General features: G+C 33.3%; 2 protein-coding genes across 6 annotated transcripts; both read left to right on the top strand.

Moving 5' to 3' along the window:
• Positions 1 to 9,675: 9,675 nt before the first annotated feature.
• LOC130728650 (protein DOWNY MILDEW RESISTANCE 6-like) lies at positions 9,676 to 16,331 on the top strand. Its single transcript, XM_057580175.1, has 4 exons — positions 9,676 to 9,898; positions 13,933 to 14,183; positions 14,586 to 14,907; positions 15,669 to 16,331. Exons 1-4 carry the CDS (start codon positions 9,698 to 9,700, stop codon positions 15,900 to 15,902), a joined length of 1,008 nt encoding a protein of 335 aa, XP_057436158.1. The 5' UTR covers positions 9,676 to 9,697; the 3' UTR covers positions 15,903 to 16,331.
• Positions 16,332 to 18,746: 2,415 nt separating this feature from the next.
• LOC130728649 (ras-related protein RABE1c-like) lies at positions 18,747 to 23,946 on the top strand. 5 transcript variants are annotated; one of them, XR_009015729.1, is made up of 10 exons: positions 18,747 to 19,338; positions 19,831 to 19,941; positions 20,049 to 20,337; positions 21,022 to 21,122; positions 21,616 to 21,681; positions 21,988 to 22,085; positions 22,312 to 22,349; positions 22,458 to 22,550; positions 22,698 to 23,260; positions 23,574 to 23,946. XR_009015729.1 is itself a non-coding variant. In XM_057580174.1 (9 exons), the coding sequence occupies exons 3-8, from the start codon at positions 20,309 to 20,311 to the stop codon at positions 22,815 to 22,817; spliced, it is 507 nt and encodes a 168-aa protein (XP_057436157.1). In that variant the 5' UTR covers positions 18,747 to 19,338; positions 19,831 to 19,941; positions 20,049 to 20,308; the 3' UTR covers positions 22,818 to 22,839; positions 23,574 to 23,946. The 5 variants fall into 5 exon arrangements, 1 of the variants encoding a protein (XP_057436157.1); XR_009015728.1 differs by having other exon boundaries at positions 22,312 to 22,354; XR_009015726.1 differs by lacking the exon at positions 22,312 to 22,349.
• Positions 23,947 to 25,893: the final 1,947 nt, after the last annotated feature.

Below are 25,893 nucleotides of genomic sequence, written 5' to 3'. Positions count from 1 at the left end.
CTCTGATCCTCAGATCCTCTGATCTTCAGATCCTCTGATCTTCAGATCCTCTGATCTTCAGATCTTCTGATCCTCTGATCTTCTGATCCTCTGATCTTCTGGTGTCAGAATCAGAACCTGTTTGTCAAAACACTCAAGACAAACATTAGAGTATCATAGTTGTTCATCCACAAATAAATACTTGTTATCATCAAAACATAGAGTTGTACCACATGACCAAATCTTGATCTTACAATCGCATGAGTGGCTCATGATGTAGCCGAATTGCTCTCTATTTGTCCTAAACGGATCAATTTTGAACCATTGTCTTATAATTATGAAACACCAAAATGTTGGGGGATCAAAACCCTTTAGGGTGCTAGATTACTCGTTGGAGGTTCTCCCCTTTAAGCCAGTATTGGAAATAGGTACCAGGGTGGGGCGCTTATGTGTTCAAGGAGCAACTGAAATAGTTGAAAGCACAAATGAAAGAGTGGGCCCCAAATTATTTAAGGACCCAAATATTAAAATTAACAAGGTTTTGGGAAAGATAGGGAAGTTGGACCTGTTAGAGGAGATGGTGAATTGAGTGAGAAAGAGATAGGTAGAAGGAGAGAGATCTTTGCAGAATTTTGGAAGCTAGCTAAGATAAACGAATCAATTATTTGGCAAAAGTCTAGAAGTAGGTGGGTAATTGAAGGGGACCTAAACTCGAAATTCTTCCATGCAGTTATAAATAAAAGAAGAAGAACGATGCTATAAACAAGATCAAGGTGGAAAATGAACGGTAGAAGATACAGGTTGGGTCAAAAGGGAGGTTAGAGTGTTATTTGAAGATAAATTTAGAAATATATATTGGGATAAACTGAAGTTAGATGGTCTTAATTTTAAAACCTTGAGGTTCGGCAAGAGAAGCTCTCTAACTCAATACTCCAAGAAGGAGGAAATTGAGGCTGCAGTTTGGGAATGTGATGGGAACAATTGCCCCGGCCTTGATGAATTTAATTTTATGTTTATTAAGGAAAATTGGCATACATTGAAACCTGATATTTGGAGATTGTTGTACGAGTTTTTCGAAAAATGCTAGGCTGCCAAATGAATGTAACTCGTCTTTTCTGGCCCTAGTTCTCAAAGTAGAGGCTCCTAGCAGTTGGAGGATTATAGTTATATTTCCTTTATAGGTTGTTTGAATCATACCGAAAGTGTTAGTGGGTATAATTAGCAAGGTAATAGGGCCAATAATAGAAGGAAATCAAGTTACTTTTGTAGGGGAAAGAACGTGCTTGACAGGGTTGTTATTACAAATGAGATTGTTGATAAAGCAAAGAGGAAAAAAATGCTATATTTTTAAAATAGATTTTGAAATTTTTTACGACTCTACAATTAGGGGGTTCTTGTATTACATTCTTAATATGATAGGTTTTGTGGAAAATAGGTTAGACAGATTAGATGTTTTGTGGAAACAAGATTTGTTTCGATTTTGGTAAATGGTAGCACATCGGAAGAATTTAGTATGATGAAGGGGTTGAGGCAAGGTGACCTTGCCCTTTTCATGCTCCTAATAGTGGTTGAATGTCTAGGTGGCTTGATAAAGCGGGTTGTTAGTCTAGAATTTTCTAAGGAATAAAAGATGGGTAAGGAAGACGTTGAAATTTCACATTTACAATTTGCAGATGATACACAAATTGTGGGGGATGTGTTCGCAAGTAACACGATAACAATGAAGAGTATTTTTTGATGGTTTGAATTAATTTTGGGGTTCAAAGTGAACTTTTTTAAGAGCTAGATGGTTGTGTTATCAGCTTGTGATGATGTAGTGATCGAGAAGCTATGCAAAAATGTTAAATTGTAAAATTATGAGGTTCCTTTTGTGTACCTGGAAATTCAAGTAAGGGCAAATCTAAGGAGGATAGAGACATGCGATGGAGTGATTTGCAAGTTTTAAAAGAAGTTGACCCCTTGGAAGATGAAGAACTTATCCTCTAGAGGACATATTTGCTTGGTATATTTAATGTCTTTACTTATCTTTTACTTCACATTTTTAAAATTCCTATTTTTGTTGCTAACAAACTAATGAAAATGCACAGAAATTTCTTGTGAGGGGAACATGAGAAGGAGAGGAAAATTTCTAACTAAGGTGAAATGGGATAAGGTTTTCCAACCAAAAGAGGGGTCAGGGTTGGGGTTAAAGATTTAGTGACTTTCAATATAGCCCTACTAGGGAAATGGAGATGGTGGTTGTTAAATAGCTATAGTAGTAGATACCAAGGACGTGACATAAAGAGCACAATGGTTATATTTAATTATTTTTTTATGTATTATCACTACTTTTGAGACCACATAATAGGGGTGCACATGAGTTGGGTTTGATGGATTTTTGTCAAAATAAAATTCGAACCGATCAAAATTGTCTGGGTTGGGTTGGGTTGGATTTCACGAATTTCTTCTTCGGACCCGATTCGAACCAACCCGACGAAGTTTGGATTGGATTGGATGGATTGATTGGGTCACTATATTAAAATAATAATATATCAGAAATATTAAAAAATCTTGTAAAAATTCTTATAAATTCAGAAAAAGTTATAAAAACTAATATGTTATCATACTAAATAGTATGAAAAAGACACAAAAAGTTATATCAAATAGTATGAAATAGTACCACATAAATGACATATAGCCAAATATCATGAAAATAAAAAACTTCATTACCAAATGACATGAAACAATCTAACGTAAATAGTACCTAAAAAGTGAAAAACAACACTAAATGTCATGGCATGATACTTAGAACTGAGATAATAGATGTCTCCAACATGCTAAATAACTACATATAAACATGTAACAAATATCTACGAACAAATACTCTAAGTTCTAATATGACAAATAACTACAAATACTTAAGTCTCAAAGTTTCAAAAGTCATCACTCCGACACTAGCACTCCAAGTATGAGTAAAATTACAAAAAAAATTATTATTATATGTATGGATTCTGGGTTGGGTTGGATGGTTTTGAACTGAATCTGAAATCCGATCCGAACTTGATTGGGTTGTAGTAAAATCCATCCGATTAACCCGATTGCCCGATCCAACCCGTATTTTTTCTATTGGATCGGATTGGGTTGGACGGATTCATTGGATCTACCCGGCACATGTTCACCCCTGCCACATAGGGACCTGTACGAGGGTGTTAGCAGGTAAAAATATCACGTGGTGTAGAGACAAGCTACGTAGGACTTGTGTTGGTCGAGCGGGTACCCACGAGAAACAAATCTTGAGCCCGCACCTGACCGCAAGAAACTATTTCTTTTGCACTCCCCTAGCAATTATGTTTGTAGGATACCATTCTTTGAATGAGAAAGAATTACTACAACATCTTCTTTAAAGGAGAAGATGCAAATGCAGTATGGATGTGAGATCAAAGTACTCCCTCCGGTCCTTTTTATAAGTAACACTTTGGAGATTTTTCTTGATCCCTTTTTATAAGAAACACTCGTATAAAATTATGTCAAATAATCAATACCAATGTAAAGGAATTTATTCCCAATACAAAAATATGGAGGGAAATTACAAGCACCCAATATGTATGATCAACATTTATGGTAATTAGCATGATTGTTCTTGTAAAAAGGAAAAAAAAACATAATTAGAATTAAGCATAATAGTTAATTTTATAAAAAATATTAGTTTCCTTGGTTTGTGTGATTTTGTCCAAATTTTTTTTATAAAAAGGACCGGAGGGAGTAAGATCGTGGCTGTCGCTTGGATCAAAAGTTATTGCTTGCTTCAATTAAGGATGATAGCAATGATATACGACCAACTTAAAATTCCCAACCAACATTTTCATCTTAAGCTCATAGAATTAAAACACCACTTTATGCAACCTTGTGCCTCTGGGAGGGATGGCAGCCTTACGCCACCCGATTGTTTTTTACACCCAAATTATTTATTGGCTTAAAGGGTCCAAAGGCCCCTGAGATTACAGAGGGAATCAAATACATGACCTAGAAAAATTTTGCATCAAATTGGGTCCCTAGAATTTTTTTTTTTAATTCAATTAAGGCCAAAGTGTGCCAAAGCTCAAATTTGTCCCAGTCAGCAATACCAAGTGGCTTTTTTATTTTTTTTAATTAGAAAAATTAATTAAAATTTTAATTTTAATTCCAAGTCATTTATATGAGCAGAAAAAAAAACTTAATAAAATTATAATCTAAATATAAATCCCTAATCTAAACAATGACCTAAACTAATTAATCCCTAACCTAATCTAATAATCAAAATTTCCTAAATTGAACCCTTTCAGCTCCAAATTCAACCCTAGATTGAACCCTTTCAGCCTCCTCTCCCACCATACCCTTTCAGCCTCCTCTCCCAAAATCTCATTGAACTTCTCATCGTCCTCCCTCCTCTCCCACCATACCCACCCTCAACCTCACCCCACCCCCAACCCGGCAAACTCGCCGTGTGGGTCGCGCTCCCCCGTCGCTTCCCTGTCGCCACCGCCCCTCATCTCCCTCTCTCTAAATCATCTGTGGTCGTCCTGGGCTTGTGGTGGCTTGCGGTGGTGAATGGGTTTGTTGGGTTAGTCGTCCTTTTCTCTCGCCCCCATCACACTCTTTCTCTCTCTGATTCGTACTGTTCCGATGATCTCGAGGCCCTCAGGGAGCGCCGCTTGGAAGCAACCTTGTTCCTCTTCTTGTGATTCGATGGATCTGAGGGGTGGTGGTGGCTTCTGGGTGATGGGTTCTGGGTTTGAGAAACAGAGGAATGTTGGATCTGGACTTGGAAGAAGAGGAAATGGATTTAGAGAGATAATTAGGGTTCAAGGTTTTGTCATGGCTGGTTGATGTGCATGTGATAATTCTTCTTCTGACATTTTCTTATGGCTGGTTGCAGACGTGTTTGTGCAGCTTAGTGGCATCTGCTTCCTGACTTTGCTTTTGGTGTTCTGCTTCCTCCAGGAACTGTTATGTTTTCTTTCTTTTTTGTTTTGGTTTTGTTCCTTTAGTTCCTAGTTTCTAATTTATGTTGTTTAGTTTGATTCTGGGGGAACTTTTGTTAGTCCCTTTGTGTTTCCTGTACAGCTACCTATTGGTTTTCTCTTTTATCTATATATCTTATTCAGTTTTTTAAAAAAAATTAGGTAAGGAATTATTGGATTAGGGATTTTATTAAGTTTTTTCTTTTTTTTCTGCTTAAATAAATGAGTTGGAATTAAAAAATAAAGTTTTAATTAAAAAAAAAGCCACGTGGTATTGCTGACTGGGACAAAATTGAGGTCTGGCACACTTTGGCCTTAATTGAATTAAAAAAAATTTCTAGGGACCCAATTTGATGCAAAATTTTTCTAGGTTTTGGATTTGATTCCCTTTGTAATCTCAGGGGCCTTTGTACCCATTAAGCCTTATTTATTTTGAAAGATAAATATATTCATAACAATTAGAGACCTTGAGAAATAATCTCTCAAGATGGATAAAATAATTGAAACAATAATAACACCCAAATTGTTTTTATCACTAATATCTAATTTTTATGGTTTGGATTACTTTTAAAATATAATTTTGATTTCATTTCCCACCTTATAGTATGTTTTAATTGATAATAATAATAATAATAATTAAAACAACAAAAATAATGATGAATAAAAGCTAAGGAATAAACTAAAAACTTATTTAAGCTTAAACATTATTGCTTAAAAAATTATTTATTTTACACTTTAAAATAGTAATATTTATGGTTTCGATTACTTTTAAAATATAATTTTCATAGAATTTGCTAATAAATTCACATGCACAGTCGATGCTTGACAAAAGAGAAGGATGTCATTAAGCGAAAAAAGGTGCTATATTAAAGAATTGGCCCACTGTAGCAACTCGAATTGGTTTCCATCTTCCACTGTCCACAAGATGCTTGATGTACACCAAAAAGTGCTCATGCAAAGCACAGAGAGATAAGGAGACATTGAGTCTCGTTGTCATAATCCTGAATATCGGAAGACGAGACTTATCTATATATATATATATATAAAGCTCACTTGAGCTATATGTATTAAAAGTATTAAATAAAGAAGTTAAATAAATTAAATTTCTATTCAACCTTCAATATAATGTAACTTTTGAAATATGTCAAGCTTTTTGTTTTTTTGACTTTACACATGCCAATATAATGTAATCTTTGAATTATAAATTATATGTAATAATTTTTTTATTAAATACATTAAATATAAAGATTGAAAACTGAAAGAAATTAACTAGAGACTATTTAACTACCCATGCTAAATACAAATAAAATTGTAAACTAAATTTTGAATTTTTTTACATTACTCATTTACTATATATTTATTTCAGGAAAAAATAATGAATTGTAAAAAAACTACACTAAATCATATGGGAGTACTATATATTAAATAGTAAAAATAAAAAATACATTAAATAATAAAAAACTCACGTTCGTATCAATTGTATTAAGTACTCCCTCCGTTCCTTTTTATTTGTCTTTCTAGCACAAAGCTCTTCCACCAAGGTATTGCACTTTTAGAGCTAATTTTCCCATTTTACCCTAATTCAATTCACTATTTACTTTATCTTCATTCATAGAATTTCTCTCTCCAATAATTAATTTCCTAATTTTCCCACAACACTCTCTCTCATATCATTAAACTATTTCAGTTTTCAACAACATTAATCTTACATTGTCTCATGCACTTCTCAAAGAAAGACTAAAAGACTTCAAAAAAAAAAGGAAACGCAGAAGGTTTATACAATTATACTCCAGCACTCCAATTCCCTCCAAGAAAGGACGTGTACATTTCACTCCAATTCCTTCGAATTCCAATTTAATCAAAACATAATTATTTGAATTCATTTATTTTTTAAATTCAAAGGCCAGTTTCCATTCAATCAAATTCTACTGCAGTTTTTTTTGAACCACTAAGTATCATGCAATTTAATGATGTGATTATATGAAATGTACTCCATAATTAACCGCAAAGTAACATTGGAGTATGTATTTATAGTCAAGTTGAATAGTCATACAGAATAATTAAAGCTAAAATCAGATTGGACAATGAAATTTTGAAGCAAGAAAGACAACACAGTTTTCAGGAAGCTCATTAAATTCAATTTTCCACTACTAAACTTTGAATGGAATAAATGAGATTGTGTTAGGGGTATAATTGGTACAATGTAACCTTAAATCACCAAATGACAAATAAAAGGAAACAAAAAAAAATTGTGCTAGAAAGACAAATAAAAAGGAACGGAGGGAGTATTAATTATAAATTGAAGTTACTTATAAAAAAACAGTTTATTCAGTATTAGTTAAAAAAGTTAGAATATTAATTATCAATCATAAATTGAAGGGGAGAAAGTTAAAATAAAACTAAGTAATATTTGAATATACAAAAAATATTGAGAGTTAAAATTAATTATAATAAATTAATATATATTAAAAAATAATTAAGAAAAAGTAGTCTTTAAATAAAAAGTGGCGCTCTATAAGTATTTACCATTAACTATAATATGTATGCATTCGTTGAAAATTTTTTTTAAATATAATTTTTGATCTATTATATATAAGTAGAAATGACTTGAGAATGAATAACAGATTAAAATAATTATGACCAAATTTGAATTAATTTAAATTTAACAAATAATTTTTTACTCTAATAAAAATATTTTTTATTATGATGTTAAAAGTTAAAATTAATTTATTGTGGATATAAAGTGTTAAAAAATATGTCATTATAATTTATTTATGATATTAAAAACTTATTACTTGATTTAATATATTTCTAACTCACATAATAATTTTCTATATTTTTAAACGAAAAAGAATTAAGACTACTTAAGCGCTAATGATTTAATATCTATTACTAGAGAGAAATGCATGCAGTGTTTAATAACAAAGCTGTTTCTTTTGAACATATATGAAACTATTGCTTGGTTTGTACGTTTTGGTGAGTCAAAGGGAAGTAGAATGATTGTCCATACGATTTGGAACAATTTGCTAGAGGCTTTGAGCGTATTGAATGGCCACAAAAACAAAAGATGTCACAAATAATGTATTTGGAGCGACCGCCAGCCACTGTTTTGAAGTTTAATGTGGATAAGGAGTCGAAAGGAAACTCAGTGGTGAGTGGTATTGGTGGGTTTTTAGGGATCAAGGAGGGGGGTGTTAGGTTAGTTTGCAAAAGGACCTGGAATGTTGTGGGCTTTTGACGAATGTTCAAGTAGTGTTACACGCTTTGTTGTTTATTTAGCAATTTAATTTTTCAAATGTGGTGATTGAAAGTGATTCATCCTTAGTGGTTGGATGAGTGTCTAGGGGAGATAGGAGGTCATGGAAATTGGAACATGTATTTAATCATATAGATCATCTGATGCCTATAATTCAATGTGTTAGTGTGGTGCATGTATTGCGTGAGGGAAACATTGTAAACAATTTTTTGTCAAATCAAGGGTGTGGTAAGGAACAACAGATATCGGTCAGTTGTGATCCAATGTCATTATCTAAGTGAGAAGGTTGTTCTTATTTTTATTGCGTTTCAATAAAGTTTTTTTTTAAATATCAATTATTAAATTTGAGTAATAGTAATTATTTAGATCTAAAGAACTCTAATTCTATTCAATCAAATGTCTCACATCCATTATTATTTAATTTATTATATTTTATAATTAAATATGTTTTAATATTTGTATATATTTTTTATAATTTGGAGTGCCAGAGGCCCATAATATTTATATTTATTAAAATTATGATAATCATATATAATTTTAAAAATATTATAAATAAACCCGTGCGTTGCACAAGTACCATTTTTAGTTCTAAAGTATAGAGTGATGAGAAGAGGTGGTGCAATACATATTCAAATTAATTATGACAGCATGGAACACATACTTAGAAGGTCAAAGACTCTTTAAGGAACAACCAAGAGACACTATATATATATATATATATATATATATATATATTCTCAAAATCAATTTTGAATGCGAAACTCCCTTTCATGAAGGAGGAGGAAGTGCTCATGTGATGAACGGTTTCTTAAGAAACGCATTATCCATTGTTCCTCTTCGTGAGAGGAAATTATTTTGCATAAGACCTACTGTACCGTTAACAAGTGGTCTGATCCAGTTAACAAACACCTTAGTAATCAACTTGTAGATGAAATTACATAAATTGATAGGTCAGAATTTTTTAATAGTAAAAAGACGATCGATCATCAGAATAAGGATTACTAGAGTTTCCATGAGATTTCCATCCACCCTTCCGTCCTCAAACGCATCTCTCGCAAGCTTCCAAAGGGCATCATAAACTTGGTTCCAATTTTTTCTGAAAACGAAATGTTGGAAACCATGCAATATTGCATACAATAGATACTTAGCCACCTCTGAAAGGTTAGGGAAGACATTCTGAGGAAACTCGAATTCAATGGATTGATTAAAATATTGCATACAATTACCTGTTCGATAATCGAAGTTGATGAAGAAATGAAGTGGCAATCTTTATTAATTTTAGTAGACTTTTATAAGTCAATTTTCGTGTTTATTTTAATTTTAATACAAATTAAACTTCCACATAATTAACAACCACACATAATAATTTATTTTAATATTTCTTTTCAAACAACGTACGCATTAAGAAATATGTAAATATTAAACTTCTTTTATATATGCCTTACTTTCACATATTGAGGGGAAAACTCAGGTAGGCATTAACATGGATCACAAGCTAGTCTCAAGCTGGTATCATCTTCATTCCACGGTGCCCTTGTCTTATGTTCAACCACCGGAAAGTAGGCCAGGCACGGTCACTGTTGCTTCCGGCAAGGCGGTCCCGGTGGTGGATCTCGGTGGACATGATCGTGCTGAAACCTTGAAGCAGATTTTTAAAGCTTCCGAGGAATATGGATTTTTCCAGGTTCTTACTAATTAAAGATATGTCTTTCACTTAATTTGATGATTTTACTTAATTTTATTTTTTTATATTCTCCCAAATCTTAACTTTAGCTTCAAGGTCAACTTTTTTAAATAATCTATCAATTAAATTTTTAACCAATGTTTGTTTGTTATGTCAAGTGATGAAAAGAAAATTTGTTTCCGTGTTGGACTTGAAAAAAAAGGCTTATATATGAATGGAACAAGTAGCGACGTTTTGAGATTTTAATTCCCTTTAATGCAAACATGACTTTGACTATGATTATTCAAGTTTTAATTTGTTTCTGGTCATAAGGGTCTCAAACAAAACATAATTTGTTGCATTTTTAATTGGTCCTCAAGTTTGAACTATATGATTTTGGTCGCTCGAGAATATTTTAAGCATATATTGATATATATTTACTAGTTTCTTAACTTTTTTAATTGTTACAATTTTGTCAAACTCAAGAGTCTAGGTAGACTCGTTTTGGGGAGGTAAACTCGTTTCGCCGAGTTAACTCGTAGAGTCTACTAAAAAGAACTTGTCATGGTGTATTAAGAACACATATTACAATCATCAAGGAGACATTAGCCAAATAAATTCAACACCCAACTTCATAATAAAGCATAAATCAATATTCAATTGAAAACAGAAACAAACAGAAAAGAGCAAAATTAATAGTAAGTTTGGCTCACTAAACTGATTTGATCAAGTTAACATATTTTCTCATGTTCTAAGTAAGGAGAATGCTGGTTGAGGTCAGAAAGAAAAACTGAGGGAAGAAACCCGATCTAGAACCCAAATTACCCTTTTAATTTTGGGATTTAGTGCAAAATCCAATTTCTTCATTGACTCGTAAACTCGCGAGTTTGTACGAGTCTACCGAGTTTGACACGAGTTTGTTCGAGTCAAGGAAATTTCGAATTTACCTGCGAGTTAACTCGTTTTTAGCACCTAGAAACGTAAACTCGCACGAGTTTAAGAGTTAACTCGCGAGTTTGTCAACACTGATTAGAATTAAACTCCTCAATCGTTTCTTTATATAATCTCCGATCATTATTATGCGACTTAAAACTCACTGATTCTTATTTTCAACAAAAATAAGTTTATAAATTGAATCAATTAAATCATTGTAGACGTTCTTCTTATTAAAATTCACGAATTAAAAGATTAAATTTCATCCACAAAATTGATAAATCCTTATTTCCCTCATTTTTTTGGTTACCCCATTTCCCTCTCTCTTGAAACCTTGATATCATATCATATAAAATCCTTCAAAATTTAGGAAATTTTCACTAATTAAATATTCCCCTCACTAACTCATATGTCTTCTAGCTCTTAACACTTGATCTATCATCCTATAATAAGCCTTAAATATTTGAAAAGAAAATGAATAAGAATAGTTAGTAATTTTATGCATATAAAAATTGAGATACTGACCGAATCTATCTAGTTTGGGTAAATTGCACTCCCCCAAGGTTTTCTAAAATTACACTTAGACCCATTTTTAGTTAAAATATAAAATTCACCCCATCTTTCTAACAAGTTCACTCAATCTAAAAAGATTCTAAGAAATATTTCTTTTAAAATTAAATTAATTAATTTAAGGCTTATTAGCACTTTTGGTCCCCCAGGTTTTACAATTGTGCAAATAAGATCCCTAAACTTTAAAAATAGCATTTTGCATCCCCGACGTTAGTCTCCGTTAACAATTTTAGTTGAACCCAGAAAACCTTTCCCCCTAATCTAGTGAGAAACCTTGAAATCGAACCCCAAACCCAGAAACCCAAACCAAAAAATCAACCTAGAAACTGTTGAACCCCAAAACCCCAAATCCAGAGAAAGCCGAAACTCCAACCTAAAAACCCCCAATCCAGAGCAGTACTGAAGAAGGGTCTAAAGGGTCATTGATTTGGGGATTTTCCAAGAGAGAAGATGGATCGAGCATGGTAGAGGTGGTGGTTGGAGCAGGATTGAGCTCGGTGAGCATAGTTTGAACCCAGGAATGCAGATCGGCTGGGTGGTAGTGAACGGTGTCATAAGCTCCGCTGGAAACGCCATCGGCACCCATGGAGCTCCGTCGCCGCACCCCTCCACCGCATCCCTTCTTCTTCTTCCACTGTTCCGTTTTCCTGCAACTCTTCTTCATCTGTTGCATGAATTAGGGATTTAAGAGTTAATTGGGATTTAAGATTTTTTTAATGTTTATTTTTAATTAAATGATGTTATTTCATTTTAATTTTTTAATAATTAGACTCACTCTCCTAAATTACCTTTTTCTCTCCAAATTGGTGGCCAACTCATTTAAAAAAAAATCCACATCAGCCAAAAACGTTAGTTTTTGGACGGAATTATGGTGGGGGACCAAAATTGTTAACAGAGACAAACGTCGGGATGCAAAATGCTATTTTTAAAGTTTAGGGACTCCATTTACACATATTTGAAACCTGGGGGACCAAAAGTGCTAATAAGCCTTAATTTAAATATTGAAATAATAAATAAAAAAAGTTGATGTTGAATGAAATGTATTTCATTATACTTTAATGTCTCATGCAATTTAAGAGATTTCTATTTAACTAATTATTTCATACAATTTTTTCACCGTACACTAATATCTCAAATAATATCTCATGCAACTTAATTATTAGATTTTTTTCAAAATTATTACTCATGAACTTTTTTTTGGTACATCGGAAATATAAATTGCGCCCGCCAGGATTCGATTCCTGGACCTCCGCCTACCCAAGTCATATGTCCCCTAGTTCCTACCACTTGAGCTATTCTACGGGGACATTACTCATGAAATTAATTAAGCTCAAGTAATTAATATTTTAATTTATTCTTAAAAATAACATAAAATATTAGCATTCTCTAAATTACTTGAAGATTATATAAATTATAAGATCATAATGACCGTATTAATTTTTCACTTATATGTATTGGTTTAGAATTTAGCTTAACAAGTCACGTATATGTAACAATTACTATATTTAATAAAAAAAAATCAGTTAAAAAAGAAATATCCAAATGTATGAATATGAAATATTAAGGATCTGTTTCTAATCTTGTGTTGGTGCGCGGGCCTCTTCTTGATTCGTGCCCTGTTGTGTTCAATCTCAAGGCTTTTCCCTGTTCTGTTTTTTGCTTCTAATCTTGCTGTTAGTTTTATTGCAGAGTTAGAATTGCTGCAGAACTAGAAATGGGCACTGTATATATTGTACTTTTGGGTTGAGGGCCCCTAGCTCCTCTTTATTATTTATATATTACATTGGCTTACAAAAAAATGAAATATTAAGGACAACTTATATGTGAAAATTTCAATATGATTAATTCTCAATATTTTTTATTTGCTGCAAATAATATATTCCATGTGGAACAAAACAAATATTGTAAAGAATAGGATATATTTTATAAAATATTATTTATGCTCAACGACAATAAAAATATGATTCTAATAAATTAAGAATAGAGCTCAGAAAAATATAAATATAAATAATACCTACAATGAAAGTACTACTTTATTAAAAATTGAGTTTATAACATATAAATTATTTTGTTAATAAAATTTAAGTTGTCAAAATGTCAGGACTCGATCTAGTCCGATGATTATATAAGTATCTATAATGTAATGTATGAGACATTAGTGTGCAATGAAAATATTGTATGAAAAAAATCAAGTAGCAATAATGATTAAGCCAACATTCCATTTAAAAAATATTTTATATATTAATTTATTATTTGAATATTTAAATTAATTAATTATAATTTTAAAAGAATATTCTCTCAAAGTCTTTCTAGATTAATCGAGTTAACTTGTTACAAATGGTGGGGTAGAGTTAAGAGTGTATGTTTTGACTAAGAATGAGGTTGGTTGTAATTTTAACAAACTTTGAGGGAGAAGAGCGTATTTAACTCATTTAGTTTTAGAAGTAGAGCAACTTTTCTTTTTTGGTCAATTAAGTAGAGCAACTTATTGTCATAAATTTAAACATTGTTAAATTTATACCTTTGGTTAATGTGAAAATTTTGTGATTTAGGTTATCAACCATGGAGTTTCCAATGAGTTAATCGAGGATACACTAAATATTTTCAAGGAATTTCACGCCATGCCAGCTGAAGAAAAATTAAGTGAAAGTTCAAGGGATCCAAATGGAAGCTGCATGCTCTATACAAGCCGTGAGATTAACAACAAAGATTGCATTCAGTTTTGGAAGGACACATTAAGACACCCATGCACACCTTCTGAAGAATTCATGGAGTTTTGGCCTCTGAAGCCTGCAAGATACCGGTACAAAATTCACTTCTGTAAAAGAGCCTAAAAAAAACTCTTTTGCAAGGTTGGAAAATTAATTACATTGCTTTCAAATTGACAAATTAAAATTCAACCAGTCTTTGAAAAAGTCAAAAAATGTACATTTTGAAGGGGTAATCTCTAAATATTTTTGTTATTTTAATTATTAGTATTATTATTACTTTATTCTTGACCATTGGGTTTCAGGTGAACAAGAAAAGATTATCAATTACTTCTCTTTTTAAGTCAACATTATAATTATCTTCCTTCAACCACTTCATTTATATAATTAATTAAAAACAAGTTTCAATATAGTTCTTGTGTTGTGTCCATTATTATAAAGATTACCAGTATAATTTAATTAACTATGGATTAATTGTTTGTTATGACACTCTTCAGAGAAGTAGTTGAGAAATATACAAAGGAACTGAGAGAACTAGGATCCCAAATTTTGGAGATGCTATGTGAAGGGTTAGGACTTGATCCAAGATATTGTTGTGCTGGACTTAGTGAAAATCCATTATTGCTGTCAAATCACTATCCACCCTGCCCAGAACCGAGTTTAACATTAGGGTTATCTAAGCATCGAGATCCTACTCTTGTTACCATTCTGCTTCAAGATACAGATGTAAATGCACTCCAAGTTTTCAAGGATGGGGAATGGATTTCTATTGAGCCAATTCCCTATGCATTTGTAGTCAACATTGGGCTTCTCTTGCAGGTACTTTTTCCGTTTCTCCGTATCTATCACTTTTAAGATTTTAACACAAATATTAAAAAATAATATTAATGATCATTTTTTCCCATTAAAATTACTATCTAACTTCTTAATATATTATTTTATATTTCTAATTAACTGTGATTTCTCAAATTTTCTTATTATAATGAAGAATTATATTAAATTAAGGAGAATATATGTTAGTAAGGTATAATGAATTCCCTATTACAATTATAAAAGTGATAGATAAATAAAAATAAAAAATATCAAAATAGTAATTGATAAAATTAAAGGACAGAGGGAGTATTTTTTATCTAACTAATATATATAAACAACTAACATATGAATTTGGATCTCGTCAGTGGTGCACTTGTATACCACTTGTAACTTAAAGAATTTAGCTCAAAACTATGTGTAATGAATATTGTAACTTATCACATATATAGCTTATTAGCTTGTATAACATGTCTTGTTGGCCGGCTTGTTGCAAACTTTAATGGAAGTTACAAAATTTATTACATACAGTTACAAATTAAATTGAACTCTACAAGTTATAAGCGGTAAGACACCACCTATTTTGGTGCCATACCTTATACAACCTGGTATAATAATTGCATATAAGAATTTGATTTTACTTTAATTTGTATTTCTAACATATCATTTTTCCCACAGTTAATTAATTAGTTGTACTTTGAAAATGTTCATCATAATGCTAATTTTTCATTACAAAATCAATTTCATTTCATTATGTGATTGATGTGTAGATAATTAGCAATGGAAGGCTCGTTGGAGTTGAACATCGTGTTGTCACAAATTCAAGTATTTCGAGGACCACCGTTGCCTATTTCATTCGCCCAAAGAAAGAAGAGATTGTAGAACCTGCAAAGGCATTGGTAAGAACCGGTGCTCATCCCATCTATAGGTCCATTGCATTTGAAGAGTTTTTGAGAATTTTCAAGACCAGAGATCCTGCCATTGAACCAAAATTGGTCTTATAATCTTGTCACGTAGACAGGAGAAGAACTTTCTAAAATCTCATGCAAATTTATCTTGTTTCCATATGAAATTTCAAGATTAGTTGTTAGCATTGGGGATTCTGGAGTCGAGATTATTCTTGAGCTTTGAAGGACGATTGTTACTTCTTACTCTTGAATCAATCATATTCTAGACAGTTATCTAGTTAAGAATTACATAATGGTTGGGAATTTATCCCAATAATGATTAATCTATAAATAAGTTGAACTAGATATCCATGCAGTAGCCTTAGGAGCTTTTCTTGTTTGTTCTGTTTCTTATTGTACCTGTGTCTGTCTTTTTGCCTTAGCCTACAATTTTCTTATAGGTGGCATTTCTTTCCTATACATGAGGGGGTTGTCCTTATGTTTCCTTTATCTATTAAATAATATCTTCTATTTTTTAAAAAAAAATTGAACTAAATATCTTTGTGATTGTGGAAAGTCTGCTGCAATAGAATTATTAATGCTTGATTTAATATCTTTTATTTCTTGTTTTTATAATTGCATTTTTAAAAGAAATATACCAAAAAATCCACCCCCAAGTTACTTTATTGCTAACTTTTTCATATTTGTCACTCTTTATTTTTTGTCAACGAATAATATATTACGGCCCAAAGGAGGGAAAATCAGAGTATACATGGAAGGAATCATTGGGCTGGGCTAGAGCAATTACACATAGACAAACACAATAAAATCCTTCAATTTGTCACTCTCACGTACACAGAGAGCAACCGGTTCAGATAATTGCAGAGGGGATTGGGGAGTGAGTGAGTGACAAACGCGTTCTTGAGAAAAGGTAATAATAGTCACTGGAGGGTAAAAAGACTAACAGAAAAGAAAAGAACCGGATGATATGAATTTCATCAATACTCTTCTTTGCTTGCTTGCTTCCTTTAATGTAGTATGTACTTTGCTCCTTCTTCACTGGCTGAGTCCCTCTAGTACCAAGACTTACCTCCTATGATTCAGATATCTTCTTTCTTAAAAGAAAAAAAAAATTACTTTATCCCTCACAAAATTCCTAAAACTCCCTCGACGGAATTTGCGACGGAAAGGAAACGATGGCAGAAACTGGTGTTTTCACATTCTTTGCGACGAATAAATCTATTGCAAAAGCAGTAGATCCATCCGTCACAATATGGCGATGGAAAAATCCGTCAAAAAGGGGCGACGGAAATGTCCGTCACAAAATAGTGACGGAGCATTCCGTCATAAACTAACGACGGAAAGGTACGTCACACATGGCGAAGGAATATTCTGTTACAAGCTAGCGACGGATTTATCCGTCACAAATTAGTGATGGAACATTAGCGACAGATCAATCCGTCGCTGCTGATAGAATATTGCTTTACAAAGTAGCGACGGATATGCCGATGAAACGGCCCGTCACAAAATAGAGACGGGACGTTAGCGACAAAACAATCCGTCACAGAATGGCAACGAATAATTCATCAGTGATAAACATATCCATCACAAGACATCGACAGAATAATGCGTCACAAAGTAACGACGGCAAAGATCCGCTAGTTGAATATAATAGTTATTTAACTATAACTATTTTTAGTTCAAGTTTACACTCTGCGACCATTTTTTAGTTCAAGGTATATAACTATCACTATGTCATTTCCTTTCCTTCCATTACCTCACCAACTTCGCATAGTTTTCATTCCACACCTATATACCATGGAAAAGTTCTAAAATAATTATGCCACCCCCCGCCTCTTACAGATTTTCATTGTCCTAAACTAGTAAAGCCTGCCTCCAATATTGCACATTCAATGTTTTGCTATACTAATTACGAGAGCATCACGCCACTACTCATCGCTCTTATGATCTTGCTCTAATCAAAATGTCTGAACCATCCTCATATTCAGAAGCTTGCAAGTTCTCTTGCTGGTAGCAAAACCATGAATGCGGAGATGAGTGCACTTGAGGCTAGCTAATATGAGGACGTTGTAGACTTACCAGCTGGAATTAAGCCCATTGGGAGTAAATGGGTGTACAAATTAAATTGAACATAATTCAGATGGGATCGTATGGGACATTACAAGGCAGTGAAGGCACGATTGGTGGCTAAAAGATATAATCAACGTACATGAAGGTCTAGTGACCAAAAAAAAAAAACGTACATGAAGGTCTTGACTATATTGATACACTTTCTCCAGTTTCTAAGATCACAAGTGTACAGGTACTCATAGCCCTGGCAGCTTTCTGACCAATACCATTTACATCAATCAATTGGATGTAAATAATGCAATTTTACACGGTGACTTACAAGAGAATGTGTCTCGCAAGGTGTCAATTACATGATTAGTGAGGTTTTCATACATATTTTTTAAAGTTTAGACATATATACCGCACAATATATTAATCTAAATTAGATATTTTTTATTGTATTAGTTGAATTAGTAGAAATATATATATATATATATATATATATATATATATATATATATTAGTGAGAGGAATGTTTTTTATGTGAGAGTGAGAGGAACAACTTATGACCATTGGATTTAATTTAGTGGCTGAGATTAAAACATTGGAAAAAAACCCTCACGTGCCTGTTGTTACGTCTTCATCCTTTCCACTCCTGGTGCAAACGTGCCACACTTCAGGTCTTAATCGCACTTTCGACCATGTGTATTTGGAAGGGAAAAGTTACTTCTCTCAACTACCGGGTCTCGTGGGGTGTCGTATGATCTCCTAATCGTTATGAACAAGATCGTTGTCCATGGCTTCCAATATCATATTCAATAGCATTTCTCAAATTTATCACTTCTCAAATTAAATCCAAGGCATTTGGCAATTTATCAGTTCACTACTGGAATCATGAAATCTATAAACTATATATCATGATTATAAAACTCCAGATTGAGAAAAACAAGACCTTTTCAAAGGCATTCAAATCGCAAAATAATAATTGATACAAACCAGGGTCAATTAATATAATTGGAGAGCAATCACCCCATAGTAAGGGAAAAAGAAGACTGGGAATATATATATCTACTACTACTTAAAATTATCCCTTGAAATCACTATTCCTAAGAAAGCTTCGAATCCTGACAGTTTATTTAAATTGTTTTGTTTATTCTGAATCAATCTTGGCCTTTGGTTTATAGCAGCTGATTGGTGTTGAAGGAGTACAGTGTGTTGCAGTCGTTTTCCTCTTCCATTACCTAATCGTCTGCATCGATGATGTTTGTGCTGAAGGAGTACAGTGTGTTGCAGTCGTTTTCCTCTTCAATTTTCGTACTTCTGATGATCTCACCGTCTGCGTTGGAGAAGGTTTGGTGGAAGTGAAGACTGTGGGTTCCGGTTTGATTTTGACAGAGATCGTCATATTTGGCAGGCTCTCTCACTGTATATTCTCGGATGTTTGGGAGCAGTTGTAGTTGTTGCAGTTTCAACGAAGGAGAAGGTCAGTTTCTTTGATTACTCATTCCAGTGATTGTGATTGATGCAAGGTTTCGTGTGATTGAATTTTTGTTGTTGAATCCATGTTGTTTTACTTGATAAAAATGAGAAGGAGGACAATTTGTTGTTGAAGTAGGTTTTTGATTTGTCACTTTCTTTTGTCAGTAGAAGAGAAGAACCAGAAGCAATTTTGGTCATGTCACTGTTTTGATGTTAGCTTAGTACAAGAGATTTGGTATTGGCAGTGTTCCAGCAATTTTCTTGCTGGCATCGAATTTAATTCATTTCAAATTTCAAATGACCTAGATTTCTCACTTTGCAGTTGTCTATAAATACCCTCATTGTGTGATGTTGTTGGTTTGCTTGCTCATAACCCTCCTGTTTTGATATTCCTACATTGTTACATATCTACATAACTGATATTTGTCTTGTCCCTCAATCTTACTCGTGGTTTTTACTGCTGGCCCTTTCAACCCCCTCGGTTGCTTATGCCCAGCCAAAGATACATGGAAAGTTAAGGTTAGCGTTCTTCTGACAGTAGGAAATGTTTCTTGTTGGTGATCCTTGCAAACCATATGCAATTAATCTTGTCTTGATCGATTCACAGGTTATTTCTTTTCTTGTGTCTTTGTGTAGTTCTGTTTTCATACAAAAGATTTGTTTAGGTTTACTAAATGTGTAATGAGTAATTTGCTCTTTTATTTTGTTGTATAGGGTGTCAAATTTTGTATATAGAGAAAGAAAGGAATAGATAATGCAGTGAGAGATGGAATGAAACACCAAATAATGGCATTATTTATAGAGATTTGAAAGGAGAAATCCACAACAGTTGGTACTCTAAATGAACAATTGACAGCAGAGATCCATGGAAGGTAAGGTTTTTAGTTTTTTGAAATTTAATTTTTTTGGTTGCAGTGAGTGAAGAAGAAATAGGTGAAGGAAGATTGTCCACAAAAACGGATGTCTTTCCAATCATGAAAGGAATATTGCTTTTCTACAAGATGTATGTGAATCTTCCTCAAACTATAAAATACATACCAATTGATTATAACAGAATGCAGTTCAGGCCAAAAATATTTTAGTTATTTGGTAATTCTAAGCACACAATCAATAACTATAAGCATATAACAGTAGATTTTTTTCATGGAGATGGTTTAAGGATGGATGATTCTCCACAATCCCATTGGCTAGGCAATTATAAACATAGTGTTTATGACATCAAATCTTACCGCACATGCAACTTGAAGGCGAGGTGCCCTGGGCTGCATTGTGATGGATGGGAAAATTCTCCCATTCATTGAAAGTGAAACTGAACTTGGGCTAGCAAACCTGGTACCAGAAACCTGTTTTCAAATCCACCATCACAAATTGTAAGAATAAGAGAAATGCAGATGAGAACAAGCACACAATCAATAACTATAAGCATATAAATGCAGATGATTCTAATGATTTGGCTAAGAATAAATGTTAATTTCAGTGTTAAATCTCATTCTTTAATGCCTCCACAACTTATTTTTTTTCAACTGAAACCAGAAAACAAACTAGCAATTAATGTTGTAACTCATTTGGATTAGCACCGCCAAGAAAATTTCGTCTCTATGTGCATATGTGAGGGTGCATTTGTCCAAAACCAGAACTTGTCTTTTTGTGATGAAAGTAAAATCTTGCTATTAATCATGTATTGCAGAATTGATTTCAAGATAAGAACCATTGACCTTGATGGCAAGCACATTAAGTTACAAATCAGGGACACTGCTGGCCAGGAGGGACTTCGAACTATTACGATTGGTATGTGTTTTATCTTGAGCAAACTTGCTTACGAATTCAAAATTTACAGCTGTCAAAACTTGGTCTCATATACTGGGAAATGGGTAATTAATAGGCTTATACGATCATATGTTCACATGCATTCCTATAGAAGTTAATTGAAGTGTTATACTTGATTAATTTATAATGTGCCTTGTAATAAAATTAGCTTTTATAAGCATTGGAAGTAAATTAAATTTTGAGAAATAATTTCATATATAATAATTCCTTTGGACGGAAGTTACAATTTGGAAGGAATGATGATTTAAATATTTCAGTATCGTAACTCAAATCTAACATACACATGGACCAGTTTTATACTTTTATAGAAAGAGGACACATTACTTTAGTCTAACAAGTTCAGCTCTTACTGACTCTAATTTTAAATACTATGAATGAATATCCCACTTTTGTTGCATGCACCATTTGTTTGATGAAACGAAAACTCATCGTACAATGTTGCATTCTGTTTCAGCCTATTACCGTGGAGACATTGTTATCTTGGTGGTTTATTATGTTAGTGATGAAGCATCATTCAACAGTACTCTCCTTTCCCTGATCTTGTTTGCAGTTTAAAGATATCTCAATGAGTGACATTCTTTGGGTGTTTTGATGTATTTAGGCACTAATGTATGTGGGTTGTAGGTTTGTTTCAGCTTTGGATGACCCAGAAATTTGTATTTACTTCTTATTTTCCCCATTTCTTATTGTTCCCTTTTGATTCTATAACTCTCTAATATATTTGAATTAGGCAGATAAAATGATATATCTTTATGGTTAAATTTCCTTCGTTTATTCTGCCTTCCTGCCTTTTGATTTTCAATGTAGCTTGCTTCTTTCTGTTCAGATATTAAGATTTGGATTCGCAATATTGAACAACATGCTTCTGACAATGTAAACAAGATACTTGTGGGAAACAAGGATGATATGGATGAAAGTAAGAAGGTAGGTGCATCTCAGGGTCCTTTTCTATTTACATTTTATAATTACATATCTGTTGGTCGGGCTTTGAGATTAGTTGATACTTGATTGAGTCCATGCTGCATGATCGAGTCCATGCTCATGCCACATTTGTTTACTGATATGAGATCAAGCAATCTCTTTGCATGGTTTCTGCTATCGTTGCGTTGTTATTCTCCATTTATACAAACTAAAGGTGTTCCTTTTTTAGGTTGTACCTACTTCCAAAGGCCAAGCTCTTGCATATGAGTATGGTATCAAGTTCTTTGAGACTGTGATTAGCAATATGCTTGACAATAAGTTTCATTAATTTATGTGATTTCTTTTATATTCATATTAATTAAAAAACAAATGCAGAGTGCAAAAACAAACGTCAATGTGGAGGAGGTTTTCTTTTCAATAGCAAGAGACATCAAGCAGAGGCTTGCAGACACAGATTCTAGAGCTGAGGTATTTTGTTTACTCTTTATTGTCTGTACTTCTTTTTCTTGTGAAATATGAGTGTATCCATGAACTGAGCCTTCTCTCTCTCTCTCTCTCTCTCTCTCTCTCTATATATATATATAGATTTTTTATTAGTTTATAATGATTATGCAGATGATTCTAATGAATTGGATAAGAATAATGATGATAGAGAGGATACATTCAAGCTATCCTATTCTGATGCTGAGTGAAGAATTAAAGGAAAAGAACCTTCAGAAATTTTTTGTTCCTTGAACAAACCTCAAAGATGGATGAGGTATTTTGCTTGCATGTGCCTAGGGTATTTTGCTTGCATTTGCATTTGGGTCTGAGCCGCTGAGGTATTAATTTGTGGTTGAGAAAAGAGGTGGGGGCGGTAGTTGTGGACTGAGGTGATGGTTGTGCATATGTTTCTTTCATTTGTATTTTGTTTATCTATTGGGTTTTAACCCAAGTTGACGGAGCAAGTGTTGATTATTGAAGGTTGAGGCTGGTGTCTCAGGGACTAAATTTTCCCTTTAGCACTGGTGGTGATTGGTCAACAGAAATGAACAGATCTTGGCTACTTATGCTTTGGTGTCGTTAAATTAAATTCTGATTGTAGGTTGGTTGCAGACTTTCCTCCTAGCAGGGCTTTTTCTTGGGAGATTTTCAATTAAGCAAGTTTTAAGTTCTTGCAGGAAGGCTTGATCTATTATGTGGGTGGCTTTTCTCCTATTATATTTAAGGTTACTATACTGGAAGGAATGTTACTGGCTAATTGTCGTCTTGATTCTTAGCCCTTTTGCTTTACATTTTCCTTACGGTTGCTTCTCCCTCAAAGATGTTATTGTTGGTTCTGGTTCTGTTTTGTGGGTGTTCGTGCTGTTAATTGCTGAAATTGAGAAGGTTGCTTGCTTGCTTATCATGGGCCTTTGGGTAGGACCATGATAGCATTGGAAGGGTCTGCTACTTGGGGGTCTTATTAGTTATTACAAATTTACAATGCAATACTTGTGGTCTTTTTGGCAGGTTGGATTGGTGGAATCTATATTTGTCACTGCTATGAATGCTATCTGTCTTGCTGTGGGATGAACGAAAGAAGCTTTCTTTGGATGTGGATGGAACTACATCGGTCTGGCCCTGGACTTGGCATATTCTTTATGTGTCATGTACGCTTTGATTAATATCAGCTCTGTTACTGTACAGCTTAGAGCAATTTTCCATTTAATAGTTGGGCAAGAGTTATCAATGTTAGATAGAGTTTCACTGCAATTTATAATTCTTTTTTGATACTGTTTTCTCCTCCTTTGTAATGGGTTGTGGCACCCCTTTGCTCCCCATTTATTCTATTTGGCTTAAAAGGAAAAAAAAAAAACATAAGCTCTCCATATATTTCATTGTTCATCGTGGACCAATTTTTTTTTTCTCGCTTTAGTGCTTGGGCTACTAGCCTACTATGGACAATTTCCCATTATGCTTTAAATCTTTTGATTGAATATTATATGTTAGTTGCATATGCTGTTAACAAAATCAATTTTCTGTTTTAAAGCATGCTAGGATATTTTGGCTTAAAATTTTAAATTTACTTCTACACGTTAATGTTGTGGAAATTAAGAAAAATTATGTTAAATTAGAGTTAGACCATATTTGAGCCCCCTTTGGAAAGAGATTATTTGAGTTTATCTACAAGTTGTTTTGAGCTTATTTTCATAAGCTATTACATAATTTGTTCATAAAAACTTAAGAAAAAATAGCTTGGTCTTATTTACAATCTAATTTCAATTTATTTCAATCAATTTTTTAAAATAGCTTATGAATAAGCTCTTATGGCCATAAACACTTAATTAATCAGTTTTCCCAAACACACCTTTATGCTATTAAACTTTTGAAAATTATGTCTTTGTGTTATGTATACTGTTTTTTTTTTGTTGATTTTGGTAAAATTTAAATATAGTTAAAAATAGAAAAAAAAATGCACGTGCATCATATTGTGTAATTTATTTGCACGATCAACTAATCTACTACTACTTAAAACAATCCCTTGGAATCACTATTCCTAAGAATGGTTTCAATCCTGGCCATTGATTTAAAGTGAGTTCAATTTTCTTTTTCAATCTTGGCCATCTATTTTTTGTATATTGAATTTTGCTGACCCCACCAATCTTGACCCCTCTTTCCCCTTTCAAAACCTTCTTGCGTGATGATATCTTGGTTGAAGGAGCACAGGGTTTTCGTCTGCAATTTTCGTATGGTAGCGGTTGTAACCGCTGTCTTTGTTTAAATATTTAAGGTTTGGTAGGAGCGGTCCATTCTTTCCTCTTCGATGACCTAATCGCGTCTGATGATGAAGTATGGGATGAAGGAGCACAATATTTCTTCCCTTTTGTTCTTCATAATTCGTACTGCCCCTGATATTGGCAATAAATTGGACCCAAGATTTGCTTCATCCTTATTGGGGTTTGCACTGATTAATATGTATCCGGAGTTCTGGACTCATATCACGGAAACAAAATTCAAATGACCTCAACATTTATATTATTGGTGACAAGTCAATTGCAAAAGATGCTGGGATCAATGGAATTTCTGATGTAGGAGCTTTGCTACCTCCTCCAGAAATTAAAGACAATATTCTATCACAAAAATATAAGGGGGGTCATATGTACTAGACCCAGAAGGGGGTCTCTTCTCAATGGTGAAAATGGGCTTCCCAAGTGAGTTTAAGGACATATTCCCATGGTTGGTCAATTCTTCATCAGACATATCTTGCAGGCTTCATTAGCCCAAAATATTTTGAGGTTTTCACTACATGACCCTTTCAAGGAAGCATGTGGTATCATTATTTGTTTATTCCAAGTTTGCAGCTTGTGTTTTTTCGTATATCTGTAATTCTTACTTCAAATCTTGTCAGGTTACTTCTTGGTGAAAAATAAGTCTCCTTCCTTTCTGTATTGTTGAACAAAAACTTGAGTTTGCAAGATGTCAGCTTTTCAGGTGAACAATTTCCCTATTTTTGTTCATTATGATATGACTACTGTTCTCATTCACCTTAAAAAAAATTAATGGTTCTTTTGTTGTCTAGGGTGTAAAAATTGAGGCTTATATTAAGAAGAACTATCTTCCTAAGTTCAGAGGTGAATGGTACTAACAGTCGGGCTTTTTGGTTCGTTGGTCCTTTCCATCCCCTTCGTAGCTTATAAATGGTACTAAAAGCAACGCTTTTTGGTTGGGAATTAGATTTCTCACCCCATCCTTTAGAATTGTCACCCCAGCCTTTTTAAAAAAATTTCGGGACTACCCTCCGGGACTTAAACCTCCACTCCAGTCCAGTTGCTGAGGTTTTGGACTCCGT

Source organism: Lotus japonicus, chromosome 1 (genome assembly GCF_012489685.1).
Source record: "Lotus japonicus ecotype B-129 chromosome 1, LjGifu_v1.2".
NCBI lineage: Eukaryota > Viridiplantae > Streptophyta > Magnoliopsida > Fabales > Fabaceae > Lotus > Lotus japonicus.
The sequence above is the reverse complement of the archived record's forward strand: the minus strand, read 5'-3'. Positions and strand labels throughout refer to the sequence as shown.